The following is a 19840-nucleotide window of genomic DNA, read 5'->3' as shown; positions in this document are numbered from 1 at the left end:
GGATTGTGGGGGGGGGGATCTGGGAGGAGATGAGGAAGGGGAGAATGTGATCAGGATATACTGTGTGAAAAAACTTATTTTTAAAAAGCTGTTCTGAATACGTTTTGGCTGTCTTTACCACTTTATAATTTACTGAATGCTTTACTATTGGGCACACACAGGATGAGCAAGCTAACACCCCACATTCTATTTGGTAAAGATTCTTTACATAAGTGATAGATAGCAGTTTATGTATTTAACAACTACATTATGTTGGCAGGTGTGTTTTTGTCCGTTTGTATTAAGTCAAGTATTTATCATTAAGAGAAGAATTATGTGTTCCAAGATACTGTGGGGAACATGAATGCATACCGATGATGTCTCCTTTCCTTTTGTTCATTTTGCACACACTTCCTTGAGCCCTGTAGCGTGGGAATGTAACGGGAACAAAGCAAACCGCTTCTAGACACCACCATGTCCATGACAGGAATCGAACATGGTGCTACAGTGATGAAACTGAGGGACTCATATGGTTCAAAGGGGAGGTGGATTAGAACATCAAGATGAGTAACAAGCTGGGAAGGCAGGGTGGGCAGGAGGACATGCCATCAGAAGGAATAAACAGAAATACAAGAAGTGCGGCAAAAGCTCCCAAGGGCATGGGTATACTGTTTATTGGAAATATGTGTCTGACAACAGGGTGCATTTTTCAACTGTTATTTTGTAGTTTATTAAATGGTAATCTTTGATTACTTTTAAATCACCCCAATTATGCTAAATTTGACCTGTTTTATAAGTGTAAAATTAAAATGTCTGTGCACTGGATGCTCTGGTCCTCTGTATAGAACTGCCTGTTGTCTGTCAGCTTCCCTACTGTGAGTGCGCTAGCCTGACTGGAAGGCAGTCTGAACACTGTGTGTTCTCTGCTCTGGGGTGGAGCAGCCCGGAGTTCTGCAAGGGAGCCCTGGGAAGGCACTCTCCCTTTCTGCAGAGTCTTTCTCAGAACTGCACTGAAGAGCAGCTGTCTGGAGACTGTGTTTATGGACAACGTCTGAAAGGCCTGTCTCCTGTTTGGCACATACGGCAATCATAATGATGATGGCGGTGACAATGACTGAAGTCATAGCATTCACTTGTGTCAGACTTTGTGTCCAAGAACTTTACAGCCATCAATAATTCATTTAGCCCTTACAATCATACTTTGAGAGGTACTGTAATTATAATATTTAGTAAATTGTGACTGGGAGCTGGGAAGATAAAATGACTTGAACACGGTCATCCAGCAAATGAAGGCTAGAAACAAACATGGGTCTTGACCCTGAGTCAGGCTCACACACCATTTCTCCAAAGTCTACTACACTCATTCTGATATTAAACTTGTCTCCATGACTGTGGCTGCCCAATGACCTAACCCCCAAGTTAACAAACACACCCAAGAAGACCCTCATTTTACATATGCATGCTCATAAATAAGTTATCTAACAAAGTCATAGGAAGCACTACAGAAGAGTTCTTGTTGCTTGAGAAGAAAGAAGGTTCTCGGGTCCAGCCGGGATCTGTGCAGATTCTTATGTAGAAACCAACTGTGATGCAGTTTAATGTTAATTAAAACTTTAAGGATGGAAATGCTGAAACCACACACTTTGTTTTCTTTTTTCATTCTCTCCCCTCACCTGCCCTGACTTCACATAAGAATTCACAGCATAATCAGTCTAGGGAGACCAGCTAGACCGGGGCCCTTACCTGTCCAATAATGAGAGGAACCACAACCGTCATGAAAAGCTGAGAGAAAATTGATGTAAAAGGCACAGAAGAGGACGAGCCAAGCTGGAAAACAGGAAGACGCAAATTAGACATACTGTAAGTCAGTAATAAAATACTGCTCCTAAGTCAATAATACGAGGAATTCATTTCATTTCCATAAATTTCTTTTACAAGCACTAAAATTTGGCAGTAATCAACAAAGAGCAAGTGACATTATCTCTGATTTTCTAAATTTCACATAAATAGATTAAGTATTTTAATACAGAATTCTATTAGAAAACTAAGATCAAGGAAAACTGAGGTTATATAATCATCTTAAATTCCATTTTTATTATACACTCTTGGATAGCAGAGTTATTCTACATATACCATATTTCACATACAGTCATAACTTATGTGAGTATTTCATCCATTTGTAGATCCTAGAATAATAAACAAACATGTCTCATTCTCTTATCAGGACAATATTTTTATTACTACAAATAAAATATTTTCTTTTTTTTTAAATAAAATATTTTCTAACTTTCCTTAATGAATCTCAGTTCCTTTACAATTCACTATCACACATCTAGCTAATGAGAGAAATCCTAAAACATAGCTTCTTTTTCTTTTTTTAATGTTTCTGTATGTGTGTGGTATGTGTGTGTGTGTATAGAAGAGCAGATATATATGTGCCACACATGTGTGTGGAGGTTAGAAGACAACCTCAGACACTGGTCCTCGCTTCCCACATTGTCTGAGATAGGGTCTCTTGCTCACCACTGTGAACATCAGGCTACCTGGCCTGCAAGCTACTGGGAATTCTCCTATCTCACCCTCCCAGCTGGGATTATATATAGACATACACTACTTATAAGGTTTCTGAGGATTCGAACTCAGGTCCTCATGCTTGTGTGGCAAGCTCTTCACCTACTGAGTCACTTCTCTGGTCCTCTATTTTCTACTTAAAATTTTAATACACCCATTTTAAAAGTTGTATGCTATACCAAGGTTCATAAGTCCTATTTTCTCCTCCCTTGTCTTTTTAATTCTTCGTTTGTTAACAGTTACCATCTCAGCTTCACAGAAATCGCATTTACTGCAGCCTTGATGTTCATCTATATACATAGTAATATTGGCCCCAATTACCAAGAATCAGTTTCCCTGTGAACTTTCTCAACCTCCTTCTGGTATTCAAACATATCTGGACCAGTGATTGCCTGGTTCATAGATGGCCATATTCCTCTTCAGTTCTTTCTCTAACAAAGTTCTCCCAACCCACAAACATTATCTCTCTTGCCCCTATAACTTGCTTCATGTTCCTATAGATTGGACCTCGGATTTCTTATTTACCTGCTGACTCAGAATCAGAAATGCCTTTTGGAGGATAATTTTGTCAATCAACAACAATGCAGCCATGACTGAGGACAGAATGTCAAAAATAAATCAAGCAGCAGCTCAGAAAGAAACGATGTAGACACATCTGAGGTCTGGTGCATTTGATGAAGGACTTTCTGCATTGCTCAGGGTAGCCTTGCACTCAAGATTCTCCAGCCTCCCCACTGAAGGGAGGACTCTAGCCAGCCCGAGCAAGCATGGTGAGCTTGGCTCCACTTCCTCTGCCTTGCTAAAAAGCATTGGTTACATTCCTAAAGCTGGCCACCAAGGTCTAGTCCCTTACTTGGCTACTTCCCCACCTGAAGCTGACTACTAAGGTCCAGCTATCAAAGTACTGAAGTTCAGGAATCAAAAGCTCCCTTTGGCTCACCTAATGAACATACCCAATTAAAATTAAACACTTCATCCAAACATGGGGTTCCCTCTTTACCTTTATAAACTGCCACTTTCCTGTGTGCCACACCTATCTCTTTATCCAGAGGCCATCCTTTGTCATTGTCACCTACCCCAGAACAAATACTCCTTCCCCTTCTCCCCCATACTCTGTTTCCTGTCTTTGTCTCTTACTCCCTGCCCTTGTCCCTCTGAGGAAAATAAATCTCCTTTGTGCTGGGAAGTTGGTTCTGGGGGTCCTGGGCAAACTGTTTCCTTTCACCTACTGAATATAAAAAAAGAAGTAGGAAAGAAAGGACGTGACTGCTTCTAGGAATGGTGGAGGAGAAAGGTTACTGTAGATAAAAGGGAGAGCACAGCCAGAGGCAGGGACAGCAGGGAGAGTCAGAGTGGATGTGACCAGATCCAGCTGGGCTGTGTGGGGAGAGGGGAACCAGGTGCAGCAGCCATGAGGGCAAAGGTCCTAAAAGGGATGGATAACCAAAATGTCTGGATTATATAGGAAAGAGCCTCTGGGGGAAGGGCAGCACATAAACCAGAAACCAAAGTTAAATCAAGATGAGGTAAGCAAATTAAACAGAACTATGACCCCTAGTGAAACAGAAGTAGCATTATGTCTCCCAACCAAAAAGAGCCCAGAGCCACATGGCTTTAGCACAGAATTCTACCAGATTAACAGCAACACTCCTCAAATTATTTCACAAAACAGAAATACAAAGAACATTGTCCAATTCTTTTTAGTAGGCCAGAGTTACCCTGATACCTAAACTTCAAAAAAAAAAAAAAGACTCACAACAACAAAAAAAGAGAATTACAGATCAACTTCTCTTATGAACACAGATGCAAAAATTCTCAGTTAAATACTTTCAAACTGAATAAAAACATAAAAAAAAGGTCATTCGCCAAGATCAAGAAGGTTTCATTCCAGAGATGCAGGGATTGTGCAACATAAACGCAATCAACAATATTAACAAATGCAGAAAAGGCCTTTGATAAAATCCAACATCCTTCATGATAAAAGTCCTGAAGAAACGAGGGATACAGGAGACACACCTCAACATGATAAGGCAGTTTACAGCAATCCCACAGCCAATGTCAGTCTAAATGGAGAGAGACTCAAAGCAATTCCACTCAAATCTATCTTCACTAATGAAAAGAAAAGTAACAAAAAAGGCTTTTCTTCACTCTGGTAAATTTCATAAAATTTCGTTCCCAACCTTAGACTCAATCTTTATATAGTCAAGATACCAAGACTGTGTCCGCCCATCAGGGGCCTATGCTCATTTAATACCAGCTTCACCACTGTTCCCCAAACTGTGGCTCCTAATCCCTTTCCTGTGTAACCACGTAAAGTAAAGATGTAGAGCATCAAACAGAAGAAGTGAGGCTGAGGAAGACGGGCGATGAGTTGCAGGGACAGCTTTCTATGTAAAGCTAGACTAGGCAGGTCTTGCCTCACAAATATTAACTCTAACAGATTGAGATACTGGATAAACTTCAAATACCAAAGCCTTCAAGTTCCGGATGTCCAGTCTAATGCTGCATTCACAAGGTTTCGAGTGTCTGGAGAAGCAGCAGGATTCTGGTTATAACTGCTGGGTAAAGACAATCCCTGCCCAGAACCTGGACAAGGAGGAGGTCCAGGCATTCTATGCCCACGCCTGATTTCTGCTGTGTGAATAACTGCTTTCACACTTGAGTGAGGATCCTAATGTGGACAATAGGACCCTGGGAAGCAGCCAGCTTCCTCCACCACGGGCTTAGCAGAAGACCAGTTACTAACAGGACAAGCTAATTCAGGCCCAGCTCCTATCGAGCATGCTGCCTGAGTTTCACAGAAAACACACCTCATACTGCCAACTTTTAAGACAGAGCATGTTAAATACATGACACAGTTAGCACTTAACAGAAATATTGTACCTTGAAGCAGAAAATTTATAAGTAGTTTGGCTTTGTAGCTTTAATAGTTTGTACTGAGAAGAAATGATACATAAAGACTCAATATATGAGAATTTAAGCTCTTTATGTTCAATCACTCCTGTAGGGAACAAAGAAAGCTGTGTGTGTGTGTGTGTGTGTGTGTGTGTGTGAGGGAATCATGGGAAAAGCTGGAATGAGGAGGGAGGAGTGGAAATGATGTAAATGCAGTACTCATGTATAAAACCCACCAAAGAATAAAAAATTAAACAAAAAAAGAGGAGAAAGATATGCTTGTAGGCAGACCTGGCCATCACCCTGTAACACGAACTTGCTCTCCCCCTGACATCTGGATACAGTTTAAATCTTATTTTCTTAGGAATTCTTTCTAAAACTCCTTCCAAATGCTGATTCCGCCCTCCCCTCTTGGGGACCACAGTTCCAGGGTACTTGGCTCGCAGCATGCCAACTGCTCTTTTCCAAGTCTGTCCTTCCAGGGAGAGCGTACACACTCAAACACTGTCTTGCTAATGTTCACAAATAGGGAAGCGCTTAGAAACTACAGAAGGGGGGCTGGAGAGAGATGGCTCAGTGGTTAAGAGCATTGCCTGCTCTTCCAAAGGTCCTGAGTTCAATTCCCGGCGACCACATGGTGGCTCACAACCATCTGTAATGAGGTCTGGTGCCCTCTTCTGGCCTGCAGACATACACACAAGACAGAATATTGTATACATAATAAATAAATAAATAAATAAATAAATAAATAACTATTAAAAAAAAAGAAAGAAACTACAGAAGGGCTAGTTAGGCCAGAATGCTTGGCCCAGGCATCTGAGTGACAGGGACAGGCTCTGGCAGGACTAGAGTGCCTCACAGGGCCCCAGCTGCTGCTGTGTCCACACTCCGAGAGTCATAAATCTACTAGGCACCAGGTGCTGAAGACATGTGTCAGTTTTTGAGGGCTTATAATAATACACAGAGAGAAAGGAGCCTTTGCATTCTCCTAACATTCCTGAGGTAGGTGACAAAGTCTTAGGTAACTCACAGATCTAAGAACGGATCAGTCTGGCCTCCCTCTGCCTAATCATCTCCTCTGAATACTGATAAGCACTAGATCCTGGTTCTTGAGTATCCTCTGCCTGTAGTAATATGGAGCGGCGGGGCTGATTCCCAACACCCCAAGCCGCCTGCCCTGCCCGGCTAGCTTATGCCCCGAAATAATTACATAGACACTGTATTCATTTAAACACCGCTTGGCTCATTTCTACCTAGCATCTTCTAGGCTAACTCTCCCACCTGGACTGGCCCATTTCTTATCATCTGTATAGCACCAGTCTTACCGGGAAGATTCTAGCCTAAGTCCATCCTGGGTTGGAGCTGGGGCATGGTGTGCGTCTTCCCTGGAGCAGGTAGCATGGCGTCTCTCCTGCATCTGCTCCCGAGAGAAGAGCTGTGGAGTCTGACCTCACTTCCTCTTCCTCCCAGCGTTCTGTTCTGTTTACTCCACCCACCTATCTCCTAACCAATGAGCCAAACAGTTTCTTTATTGCTTAACCAATGAAATCAACAGATTGATATGACACTCCCACATCACTTCCCCTTTTTCTGTTTAAACAAAAAAGAAAGGCTTTAACTTTAACATAGCAAAATTACATATAACAAAACAGTTATCAAGTAAAAGCTACATCAGAAACATTTATACATATAACAAAATTGACAGTAAATCTCTATCAATAAAGCAAAATCTATACTAATGCAAATTATTCATGTCTATATCATATCCCCCTTTAAATGTAAAAGAACATTTATAAACTATATTTGGGAACATGGGCGCAGTTTTTTCTCTCCAAACTGCTTCCTGCTGAATGGGGGCGTCGTTAATTAGGTCTTTCATGGTATAACCTGTGTGTCAGGGTCATCTCAGTTGGCAGTTGAGCGAAGTAATTTTCTGAAGATGTTCACACCAACCCTTCAGGAGGGCGTGGTCTATCATACCAAATCAGGATAGAAGAAGTCCATAGAGTCTCATCCTCTGTGAAAACAAAAGAAGACTCTCTCCAAAGCATCATATCCTTAGATCCAAATTTTGAAATTGTAATACCCTTATATCCATTCTGGTTCCAGTTGGCAGCCCATATAATGAAATGTCTCTCTGTACTTAGCTCCTTTACAGTCAAAAATTTTAAAGAAAACACAATGTACATAATCCAGACTCTCTGTGAATTTTCCATCTTTACGCGGCTTATTTTTACTCTATCACTTTACTTTATTCTATCTCTTTAAAGACTTTACTTTTACTTTTTTTTTTTAAACCATTAACTTTATTCTTTATATTTTTTTTTCTCTCCCAAGCCAACATACATTCATCCAACAGTGTGACTCATTTAGTGGTCTGAATCTGTCCTATTGTGAATCTGCAATTTTTTACTATCCAGGAGCACTTTTGATTTGCGCCTTTAAATCACTAGGCGCTTAAGAATCTAAGATGTGACATTTTTAGGTTAACTTTTTGCTTTTTGAGCGTACATCTGTGGACCAGGCTGTCTTTGAACTCTCAGTGATCCGCCTGTCTCTGCCTCCCAGGCATTGGGATTAAAGGTGTTTGCTACTACACCTTGAACTCACAGAGATCTGTTGTCTCTGCCTTCTAGGCACTGGGATTAAAGGCGTGTGCTACCACACCTTGAAGTCACAGAGGTTTACTTTAAGAATTTTAACTTTTAGTCTGTATATATTTTTAACACTGTAAATCATTTAAAATTTTTCTTTGTCTTTGAATCTCTTTACTGTATCTCTCTCTGTTTTTCTGACCACAAGAGCCTTTAATTTACCAAGCAATATCAGTAGGACTAAAGGCGTGGCTTTGCCAGCTAGATCCAGTCCATTCCTTAGCTTTTCAGCCTCTTGGCTGAGGTACTGGCTGTAGCCAAGTTTATAGCCACACCTGGCATTTCAAGTTCCCTGCCAGCCAGAGAGCTACAACAGACAACACTCAAGTCCTCTCTTGGTAGCCGGCCCTCCTGTCTCAAACAGTCAGAGTTTGCCCTGGCAGGATGGCCCAGAAAGCCGGCATTTTTAAACGCGCAGCTTTTTTCCTGCTATGGCTGAAAACCGAAAAGCATGCGTTCAGCTTTTCGCCAACACCGTTTAAGTGTTTCGTGGCAGGACCTCTTAATGAGCTGCAGGCTTTGCAGCTGAAGCTGAGTCAGGAAGCCTCTCTTAGATGAGAGCGCTTGCTTGCCTCTAGCAAGCAGAGTAGACCCAAGAAATCGCTACTATCAATAAAACATGCTTTACTCTTTCCCAAGCTTTTTCAGGCTTTCTGTGGATTCAGTTGGCCACACGTCTGGGTGTCATCTGTAGTAATAGGGGTGGCAGGGCTGTGTCCCCAAACACCCCAGCCGCCTGCCCTGCCCGGCTAGCTCAGTCGGTAGAGCATGAGACTCTTAATCTCAGGGTCGTGGGTTCGAGCCCCACGTTGGGCGCCATTTGTAGTAATATGGAGCGGCGGGGCTGATTCCCAACACCCCAAGCCGCCTGCCCTGCCCGGCTAGCTTATGCCCCGAAATAATTACATAGACACTGTATTCATTTAAACACCGCTTGGCTCATTTCTACCTAGCATCTTCTAGGCTAACTCTCCCACCTGGACTGGCCCATTTCTTATCATCTGTATAGCACCAGTCTTACCGGGAAGATTCTAGCCTAAGTCCATCCTGGGTTGGAGCTGGGGCATGGTGTGCGTCTTCCCTGGAGCAGGTAGCATGGCGTCTCTCCTGCATCTGCTCCCGAGAGAAGAGCTGTGGAGTCTGACCTCACTTCCTCTTCCTCCCAGCGTTCTGTTCTGTTTACTCCACCCACCTATCTCCTAACCAATGAGCCAAACAGTTTCTTTATTGCTTAACCAATGAAATCAACAGATTGATATGACATTCCCACATCATCTGCCCATACAATAAATCGTATCAAACTGAATCAGTATGACCAGATTTAATAGAGCAAAGCAATCCTGTGCGACTCTTGGAAAGGCAGAAGAAAATGAGATGGAAGGTCTAGTGACCAGGTCTTAAATAGGCGTGGTCTTGAACAGCTCTCAGGGAGGAGCTGACTCTTGGTGGGCTTTCTGAAGGACGGGGTCTGGAATAGGAAGAATGCCCAGCAGAACATCTGGGCGGAGTTTGGAATAGGAAAGTGAAACTGGAGCGGAGATTCCCAACAAGTATAACAGTAGCATTGATTGTGGGTAGACTTTTATGTGGCTGATACTGGTCTAGATGCTTAATATGTGTTAGACAGTTTGACTCTCACAGAAACCCTGTGAAATGGGACTATTAATCCTACTTCAGTGGCTAATAGTTAAATAGACTGGATATGCTCACTATAGCTACAAACTGACAGAAGCAGGATTTGATCCCAGAGGTGCAGCTCCAAAGCATTCCACTCTCTGGCACAGTGATTGCAGAAGGTTCAGAAGGTAGACAAGACAACAGGAGTGGAAGCCAAAGCTAGATTCTTCTTTGCTTGCTGGTGGGGTTGGGGTGGGGAGGTGGATGATTCAGTCACAGGACACAGTGGGTTGGGGACAGAAAGGGGTAGATGATTGGGCCACAGGACACAGTGGGTTGGGGGCAGAGGGGGGTAGGTGATTGAGCCAGAGGACAGTGTGGGGTGGGGACAGAAAGGGGGTGGATGATTGAGCCACAGGACACAGTGGGTTGGGGGCAGAAAGGGGTGGATGATTGAGCCATAGGACACAGTGGGTTGGGGGCAGAAAGGGGTGGATGACTGAGTCACAGGACAGTGTGGGGCGGGGACAGAAAGGGGTGGATGATTGAGCCACAGGACACAGAATCATGAATGGCTCTTCTCAACACTCCCAAGAATGGTACATAACTAGTAATAGCTTGGACTCATCAGAGGGAAGCTAATTCAGTACGCATAATGGACGCCTTGGGGCTCTAGCGTTTAATTTCCCAGTCTGGCAGAGCATAGTTTACTGCAACCACTATATTCAATTTAATAACGACTTTGCTTGGAGAGTAAAATATTACTGGTCCAAAGTAGCTAGGCTCAGAAAGACAAATAAATGACAGCTCTGAAGAAGGGATGCTGATGGCCTGCAGAATTCGTTACCAACCAACATTAGGGACAGAGGGAGCCTTTTCAATCACTCCTCTAAGTGGGCTGACCTGTAAACTGTCATTAATGCGTGGGGCCGTCACCTGTTCTGGGGGGTCTCTAATACCTTTTCTCTCCTGTCAGGGAAACCCATTAGCTACGGGCATTGTGATTGGTGTCTCTTACCTGCTATCAAAACATTATTGTATTCAATAATTTACTCTTGATGATTGGTCTTCGCTTTTATTAGAAAAAATAGAGCTATGTATAGTTTATACTGTAGAATGGCAAATGCCCGCCAAATTTCATTTTATGGAAAATAAGCAAGGAGTGGTTTAAGATATAATGAAAGATTTACACACATATACACACACACCTGCATGCACACACTCACAGATGTGCCCTGCCCAATTTCTACCTCACACACAGGGCCCAGCCCTGGGGGAAGAGGAAGGGAGGCCTTGCTTAGTACTGGATCTTAACTTTCTTATAAATACACGGATGAACACCCATGTCTCCTGCCTGTTATGAAAACCAGCACCACAGGGATGTCTTCCTTTTCAATTCCTAACCTTCTCCACGGTCTTCTCCTCCCTGGTAGCTCTTCCACACAGGGGTGCACGAAACTGCTGACCTCCTGAAGCCGAGTGTGGTGTATGCCAGGTGACACATCCAACGTCAAAATGATCGGGATGCTTTTTAAATTAAGGTGAGAAGTATGATTGTTACACAGCCACATTTATTCAGCTGTTTACATTAAACTAAAATTGAGATACTGCAGGGAGAACATATTAGGTGAGAAAATGATCTTTTCTTTTACAGCTAAATGCATATTTTTATTCTCTGAGAAATAAAATAGGCTAAATATTTTTAAAGATAGAATAGTATATAAAGTATGGTTTCATTTTTATGTTGATTTATTATTTTTGATCTTTATTGAGGCATAATTGACAAAAATATACAAGGAACAAAAGGTAATGACTATGTATACGGTGTGATGGGCGCCATACTCAGTAATGACTATATATACGGTGTGATGGGTGTCATACTCAGTAATGACTATGTATACGGTGCGATGGGTGTCATACTCAGTAATGGCTATGTATACGGTGTGATGGGTGTCATACTCAGTAATGACTATGTATACGGTGTGATGGGTGTCATACTCAGTAATGGCTATGTATACGGTGTGATGGGTGTCATACTCAGTAATGACTGTGTATACGGTGTGATGGGTGTCATACTCAGTAATGGCTATGTATACGGTGTGATGGGTGTCATACTCAGTAATGGCTATGTACATATGGTGTGATGGGTGTCATACTCAGTAATGACTATATATACGGTGTGATGGGCGCCATACTCAGCAATGACTATTGTAGTAATATGGAGCTGCGGCGGGGCTGCGTCCCCAACACCCCAGCCGCCTGCTCGGCTAGCTTATGCCCCGAAATAATTACACGGACACTGTATTCTTTTAAAGACTGCTTGGCCCTTTGCTCTAGCCCTTACTGGCTAATTCTGATATCCCGATCAACCCATTTCTAATAAACTGTAGCACCGGTCTTACCGGGAAGATTCTAGACTAAGTCCATCCTGGGTCGGAGCTTCATAGCGTGCATCTTCCCTGGAGCGGGGAGCATGGCGTCTCTCTGAGGCGTGTGCTCCCGCGAGGATAGCTGTCGAGTCTGAGCTCACTTCCTCTTCCTCCCGGCATTCTGTTCTGTTTACTCCACCTACCTATGTCCTAACCAATAATATGGCCAAGGCAGTTCCTTTATTAGCCAATGACCTTCCTCCATCAGACTATGTATATGGTGTGATGGGCATCATACTCAGTAATGACTATGTATACGGTGCGATGGGCGCCATACTCAGTAATGACTATGTATACGGTGCGATGGGCGCCATACTCAGTAATGACTATGTATACGGTGTGATGGGTGTCATACTCAGTAATGACTATGTATATGGTGTGATGGGTGTCATACTCAGTAATGGCTATGTATACGGTGTGATGGGCGCCATACTCAGTAATGACTATGTATACGGTGTGATGGGTGTCATACTCAGTAATGACTATGTATATGGTGTGATGGGTGTCATACTCAGTAATGACTATGTATACGGTGTGATGGGTGTCATACTCAGTAATGACTATGTACATATGGTGTGATGGGTGTCATACTCAGTAATGACTATGTATACGGTGTGATGGGTGTCATACTCAGTAATGGCTATGTATACGGTGTGATGGGTGTCATACTCAGTAATGGCTATGTACATATGGTGTGATGGGCACCATACTCAGGAATGACTGTATAAATATGGTGTGATGAGTGCTGTGTGATGGGCGCCATACTCATGCTATTTAACATATCCACTGGCTTGCATGGCTTCCTCTTTGTATTTGTGGTAAAAATATTAAGATCTACCCTTAACAAATTTTAATCATGCAATGATTTAGTGGGAGGCACCATGCTGTCATTAGGTTCCAACACAGTCTTCTTTTTCTTTTCTTCTTTTTTTGGGGGAGGTTTTCGAGACAGGGTTTCTTTGGACCTTTGGAGCTTGTCCTGGTACTAGCTCTTGTAGACCAGGCTGGCCTCGAACTTACAAAGATCCGCCTGTCTCTGCCCCAGGAGTGCTGGGATTAAAGGCGTGCGCCACCACAGCCCGGCCCAACAGTCTTCTTAAAACGGTAAGCTGAACCCTGGCATTCATCATTCCATGTAGGGTTAAGCCAGCCCCTTAGGGGGCAGGCTTGCCTCGGGCAAATGTTTACTTATAAATCGGGTGCATGGGAGCCCTCGTGCCCCTTCCTGCTTCCTGTTCTCGGGAACCATGGTACTGTAAGTCTAATTTCCCCATTAAAGCTGTGTATATATTTTACAATCTGTTTTACATTCATTTACGCCGCTACATTTTTGGCGTCCAATGTCGGGCAATCTTGCCCCGACCCGGCATGGGGTGGGGGGGCACAAGCTCGCCTTTGTGAGCAAGATTAGGCTACCGGAGCTCAGGAAGCGTGCTTTCAAGCACGTAGCCCGCTAGCTAACACAGTACGCTCCTGGGTGCCGCATTTTAGTTCGTGACTCGTGACCCGGGCCCCAGTGCCGAGTCTGAGATACACTCCACACATGCCCATTCCACCCCGCCTGCTCGACGGAGCAATTAACCCCTCCCTGCCTGCCTTGGCGTTTGGAGCGGAACCCCGGAAGCTCAAGTACCTGCGGTTTTGCAACAAAAGCCGCCACAGCGGCAGATTTGGTCTGATTCAAAGTGACCCCTTCCACGACCACTCTAACTCCTCAGGCAGAACAATAAATTTTGGTTTTGAGTTGTTTCAGACTGGCTCTCCACGTGGACTCAAGTGGACTCTTTCGCCACCACTGGCAGGAACCGGTCATTGCAGGTAAAAAAAATTTTTTTCTTTTATAAATAAAATGTCTGAAAACGTTACAATTCAGGACTTTAACAGCCTTTTTGAGTTTACCATGTGGGAGATTTTACAAGAGGTGTCTAGCATCCAACATCTATGGATCTTTCTGGGATTCGTAGTTTTCCTTGGTACTATGTGGTTTGATAATAGAAATAGGATGAATTCTTTAAGAGACGAATCCAGGATTCTTAAGGCAGAGGTTGAACGTTTAAAAACTATTGAGAATGACAACAATCTTCTCAAGAATCAGTTTGAAGTTCTCCAGGAAGAGAACAGATCTTTGTTTAAAATGACTCGGTTAATTGAGCAAAATTTAGAAAAGGTACAGGCTGATGTTAAGGAGAAATTCATTACTATGGAAGAAGTAACAGCTGATTTGGATCGTAAGCTTCAGCAGTCCCTTTCTGTAGGAAATGAAACATTAACTGAGAGAATCAAAACTGCTAAATGTGACAATCGAATTTTGTCTAAAGCTTATGACAGATTGGCGGAAAGATTGTCAATACAAGAAGGCACGGTTTATGCCATAAAAATTATGTCCAAAGATGAGAAGTTATCTCTAATGGACAAACTTCATACTTTAGAATCCTCAATGAAGGCTTTGGAACATAATTCTGGACGGAAATTCAGACATTGCAGAAGGCAATGGTGAACAGAATTTAAAAGATTGAGGAATTTCTAAATTCTGATGAAGAAGAGCAAAGGGTAGAAAGGCAAATTTTAACTACATCTGTGGATAAATCCCTCCAGGACAATTTCCACAAAGTTCTACCTACAGCTCTACCTGCCTTTCCAGTAATAACAACAGAGAAGGTGATTGGTTCTAGAAACCCTAGGGTCATCAAGGAAGATACATGGGAGCCTGGCCATATGAATGATCTCAAAGAAATTAAACAGGCTGTCATGACTTTTGGGATGCATGCCTCTTTTGTTAAAGAGATGCTAAAATCTTGGGCCACAACAAGCAGAGCAATCCCCTCGGACTGGCTTAAGCTGAGCTCTGTGGTCCTTGAGAGTGGACCGGAATTGAAATGGAAATGCTTATTCAGGCAAGAGGCTAGACTTATAGAACAGCAGGAAAAGGCGAAGGGAATTGACATTTCCCTAGATAAAATTCTAGGTGAAGGGCTCTTTTCCGACCCTCAGGAGCAAGCTAATTTTGATGAAAACACACTCTCCATGTGTACTACAGCAGCCTTAAGGGCTTGCGACAGGATACAAGACCAGGACAGAGAATGGAATCATTTGTCAGAGTTAAACAGGGTCAGAGAGAACCCTTTAGTGACTTTTTACAAAGACTAACTAAGGCTGTACAAATAGGGATATCTGACCCAGAAGCAAGAAGTACAATGATTGAGTCTTTGGCTTATGAAAATGCAAATGTGGAATGTAAAAGGATTTTGGGGACTTTAAAGCTCAGATCAGTGCCCTTGGAAGAATGGGTCTTGCATACACTGAATGTTGATACATTTGACTATGGCACTGAAGCATGGGTAGAAGAAGCAATTTCCAATGGTAAAATGAGACACCAGAATACCAAATGTTTTAATTGTGGCATAATGGGTCACATGAAAGGAATTGTAAACAATGGATTTTTAGAAATAATAATAATGCATCTTCTAGAAATAACAGAAATAGGAGGACTAGCCTTTCAGGTTTATGTAGAAGATGTGGAAAAGGTAAACATTGGACGAATGAATGCAGGTCTACAAGAGATAGACAAGGCAACCTGATACAGATGGGAAACGTGAGAGGGGGGGCCTCATAGGCCCCTATGGCAAACATGGTTCAGTCATTTCCAGTTTCTGCAGAGAACGTGCCTCGTCAGGACAATTAGGAAGCCCCATGCTTACTGTTACAAGCAATAATGATCATAAAGATGAGTTAGCTGTGTTTTGGCAAACTTCTATAAATGATCAAAGACCTAAGCTGAGAGTGTGTGTAAATGGCATTTTTGTTACTGGCCTGCTGGACACAGGTGCTGATGTAAGTATCATTACCCCAGAATCTTGGCATCCATATTGGCCTCTTCAGAATGTAAATGTTCAGCTCCTGGGAATTGGAACCCTATCTCGAGTAAGGCAGAGCACGAGATGGGTTGAATGTATAGGGCCATAGGGACAAATAGGAAAATTAAGGCCATATGTAGCCAATATTGCAATGAATTTATGGGGTCGTGACCTATTACAACAATGGAATACCCAAATTAACATTCCTGCTACTTCTAGAGCCTATATTTCTGAGAATAATATTAAAAGATATTACAAAAGGAGAAAACCAGCCATAGCAGGCATAGACCCAGCAGAAATTATAGTGCCTTTCACTGCTGATGAACTAAAGAAATTATGGGAAGATAATGAACCATGGCAAAGAGCTTGTGCTAATTTTTTGGGAGACATTAATAACAACTATCCAAAAAGCAAGTGGCTCAACTTCATAAAGAGAACTTCTTGGATTCTTCCTCAAATCTTCCGTGATGCTTCAATAACTGGAACCCGTACATTCTATACTGATGCCAATAAATCAGGGAAGGCAGGTTACAAATCAGAAGACTTGGGTAAGGTGGAACAAAGTCCTTATGATTCTGTCCAGAAGGCAGAATTATATGCCATTCTTATGGTGCTAAGGGATTTTAAAGAACCTATTAATACAGTCACTGATTCACAATACGCAGAAAGAGTTATTTTACATATTGAAACTGCTGAATTTATACCTGATGATACAGAACTAACCTCATTGTTTATCCAGGTTCAAGATTTGATCAGGAACAGGCTTTGCCCTATGTACATAACACACATCCGATCCCATACGAGTCTGCCAGGTCCTCTAGCACAAGGTAATGCAGAAATTGATCAATTATTGATTGGCAGTGTGCTACAAGCCTCTCAATTTCATAAAAAACATCATGTTAATAGCAAAGAAAGAGTTTTCTATTACATGGCAACAAGCTAAGGAGATTGTAAAGAAATGCCCTACTTGCTCTTTCTATAACCAAATGCCACTGCCAGCAGGGGCTAATCCTAAGGGCACCCATAGGAATGAAATCTGGCAGATGGATGTGTTCCACTTTGCAGAATTTGGCAAATTGAAGTATGTTCATCACACCATCGACACTTATACAGGGTTTCAGTGGGCAACTGCTTTAAGTTCAGAAAAATCTGATTCAGTAATAACTCATTTATTAGAAGTCATGGCTATCATGGGTATATACCTACACAAATAAAGACAGATAATGGTCCTGCTTATGTCTCTAGGAAAATGAAACGGTTTTTTGATTATTACAATATCAAGCATGTTACAGGTATACCATACAATCCTACAGGTCAAGCAGTCATAGAAAAATCAAATCGAACTATAAAGGATATGTTGAACAAACAGAAAGGGGTGGAAAACACCCCCAGAAATAAGTTACATAATGCTTTGTTAACCTTGAATTTTCTCAATGCTAATGAGAAGGGAACAACAGTTGCAGAAAGACATTGGATAATGGAAAAGTCTACTGAACTAAATCAACCAGTTTATTTCAAAGATGTGCTGACCTCACAATGGAAGCCAGGAGATGTGCTGCGTTGGGGAAGGGGTTTTACTCTTATCTCCACAGGTGAGGAAAAATTGTGGATACCATCAAAATTAATAAAGGTTCTGTTTGGAGAAGAGAAGCCACTTGGAAAAAATAAATAATAATTCATTCACAAGGATGGCAAGCATACTAATGGTAAGTAATACAGATAGGTTGGGGGCAGGGTTCTTTTCTTATCTCCACAGGAAAATACTCATCTTCAAAGAATTTAAGGGACCCGGAATATTTAATTACTGATGGATGGAAAATAGTTACGACCCACCAAGGATCAACAATAAAATTGTATACATTCTGTAAGTATTGATTTATATGTGTGTGTGTGTGTTTTATTGAACACTTCTTTATAAATATGTAGAGCTGGTTTTGGAGTTGGACTATGGCTCAGTCCCTCTTCAATTCCAAGCTTGTTGATAAGAGATATCTCAGAGTTTCTGTCTCAGGTCAGGAGCCATGAAATGGGAAAGAATAAGAATAATTATATACTTGATAAACTTTCTTTGCTTTTCCTCATATCTGTGTCTTTCTTTATATGTCAGTATATGTCCTTGTCGTTAATGTTTAAATTTCCCATAACAAGCAACAAATTTTCTTACAGTAATCTTTGAAGTTTCCAGGATGAAGATGGGGCCCCACAACATCAACTCAATCTGGTTTTTATGACGTCATGAATATTTTTTTTAAGCGCTAATATTAGACCTGTTTTTTTGGTACCAACTGCACGAGACAATTTCTAATGGTGTACATTTTGACAACACTCTGGCCGGACCTTCTCAAAGCGCTCAGAGACTAGTTACAATTTTCTTAGGTCAAAGGTTATTTTGGGAATTTTGCCATCATTTGATTTCACAGGAGCCCCTAAGAAGGACATCGCCCCCATGTCAGCTAGAAGCAATTTTAGAAGACGACGTCCCCTCTCCCAACAGAGTTTGCCCTCAGGGTTAGGGACATCTTTTAGTGGTTGGTTCAGGGTTGAGGGGATAGGGAGATATTTTATGGAATTAGGGGTATTTTCAAAAAAAATGGGGGGATTAACTGGTTTGATGGGATGATTGGTATTTGTGATTTACTGTTTTGAGAAAATTATATTGGTACTGTTTCTTGTATATTGATATATTGAATATTGAATGTTGAGTGTTCCTACCTCTATTTTTGTATAAGAGTATGCTTATATTGTATTGATACATCTACCATATCACAATGTACATTTCTACTTCTGATACTATTTATGTAATAACATTGTTTACATTTGATATGTAATGGCATTGTTTACAGGTGAAGATCATTGTCTTCATATATTGCACAGTTGTTTATTCTCTTAGTCTTCAAGTTAGATAGGTATTGAGAATTATATGTTTGTCATATTTATTTTTAGGTTAATCAGGTCTTTTAGATACATAGATATTATATTTAATATAGATAGTATAATCTTCAGCCTCTTTGAAGAGCTGTAGAAAATGGCCTTTAATCTAACCTAGAATTCTGTGCCAACCAGACGTAATTACTCCTGGCAACGCCACTCTACTCCCAAGAGAACGTTGAGCACCAAAGACACTCCACTAGGAGCTTTTCCTCTTGGCAGAACTGGCCTTTGGGTTAACAAAAGCCCATACCTCAACTACTGACTAAGATATGAAACAGGATTGTCTTATCTTGCCAAGACAGGGTAGGATAATTCTAAGAAAGTTCCTTGCATTTGATAATGGTATGTCAGTTATCTTAGGCCTTAGCTAAAATTGGTTGACTCAACATTGCAAATGAGACTTTGGGTGATTGCCCAGGTAGTCAGTTGTCTCTGTCATTTGTTGCATATTTTGGATATTTCTCATTTGTTAAGTAATATTTATTCCCTTCTCAGATCTTTGACGGAGTTGAAGATTATATAATTGTAGTTACTCTCTACATTATTTAGACTCCTTGAGATAGTGTCTAGCAAAACTTTTGTTCTCAATATTGTTTGTTATATTTATTATTTGTTATTATTGTTTATAGTTGTATTTGGTTTAGTTCTGTCTTATTTAGACAAAAGGGGGAGATGTAGGGTTAAGCCAGCCCCTTAGAGGGCGGGCTTGCCTCGAGCGAATGTTTACTTATAAATCGGGTGCCCGGGAGCCCATGCGCCCCTTCCTGCTTCCTGTTCTCTGCGGGAACCGTGGTACTGTAAGTCTAATTTTCCCATTAAAGCTGTGCATATATTTTACAATCTGTTTTGCATAAATTTACGCCGCTACAATTCCAGTCTGGCTCTCTGAGCTTGACATTTAGAGAGATTC

At 41.8% G+C, this 19840-nt stretch overlaps 1 protein-coding gene across 3 annotated transcripts in view; it reads right to left on the bottom strand.

The window, feature by feature from the left end:
• Positions 1–19840, bottom strand: part of Slc10a7 (solute carrier family 10 member 7) — a 231037-nt gene that overhangs the window by 51729 nt on the left and 159468 nt on the right. For all 3 annotated transcript variants that reach the window (XM_075976517.1, XM_075976518.1, XM_075976520.1), the window contains exon 7: positions 1723–1806. In XM_075976517.1, coding sequence (XP_075832632.1) covers positions 1723–1806 — 84 coding nt within the window. The remainder of the gene's footprint in view (positions 1–1722; positions 1807–19840) is intronic.

The sequence above is a fragment of the Microtus pennsylvanicus genome, chromosome 6, assembly GCF_037038515.1.
Source record: "Microtus pennsylvanicus isolate mMicPen1 chromosome 6, mMicPen1.hap1, whole genome shotgun sequence".
NCBI lineage: Eukaryota > Metazoa > Chordata > Mammalia > Rodentia > Cricetidae > Microtus > Microtus pennsylvanicus.
Note: the sequence above shows the minus strand (reverse complement) of the source record. Positions and strands in the feature narration are given on the sequence as shown.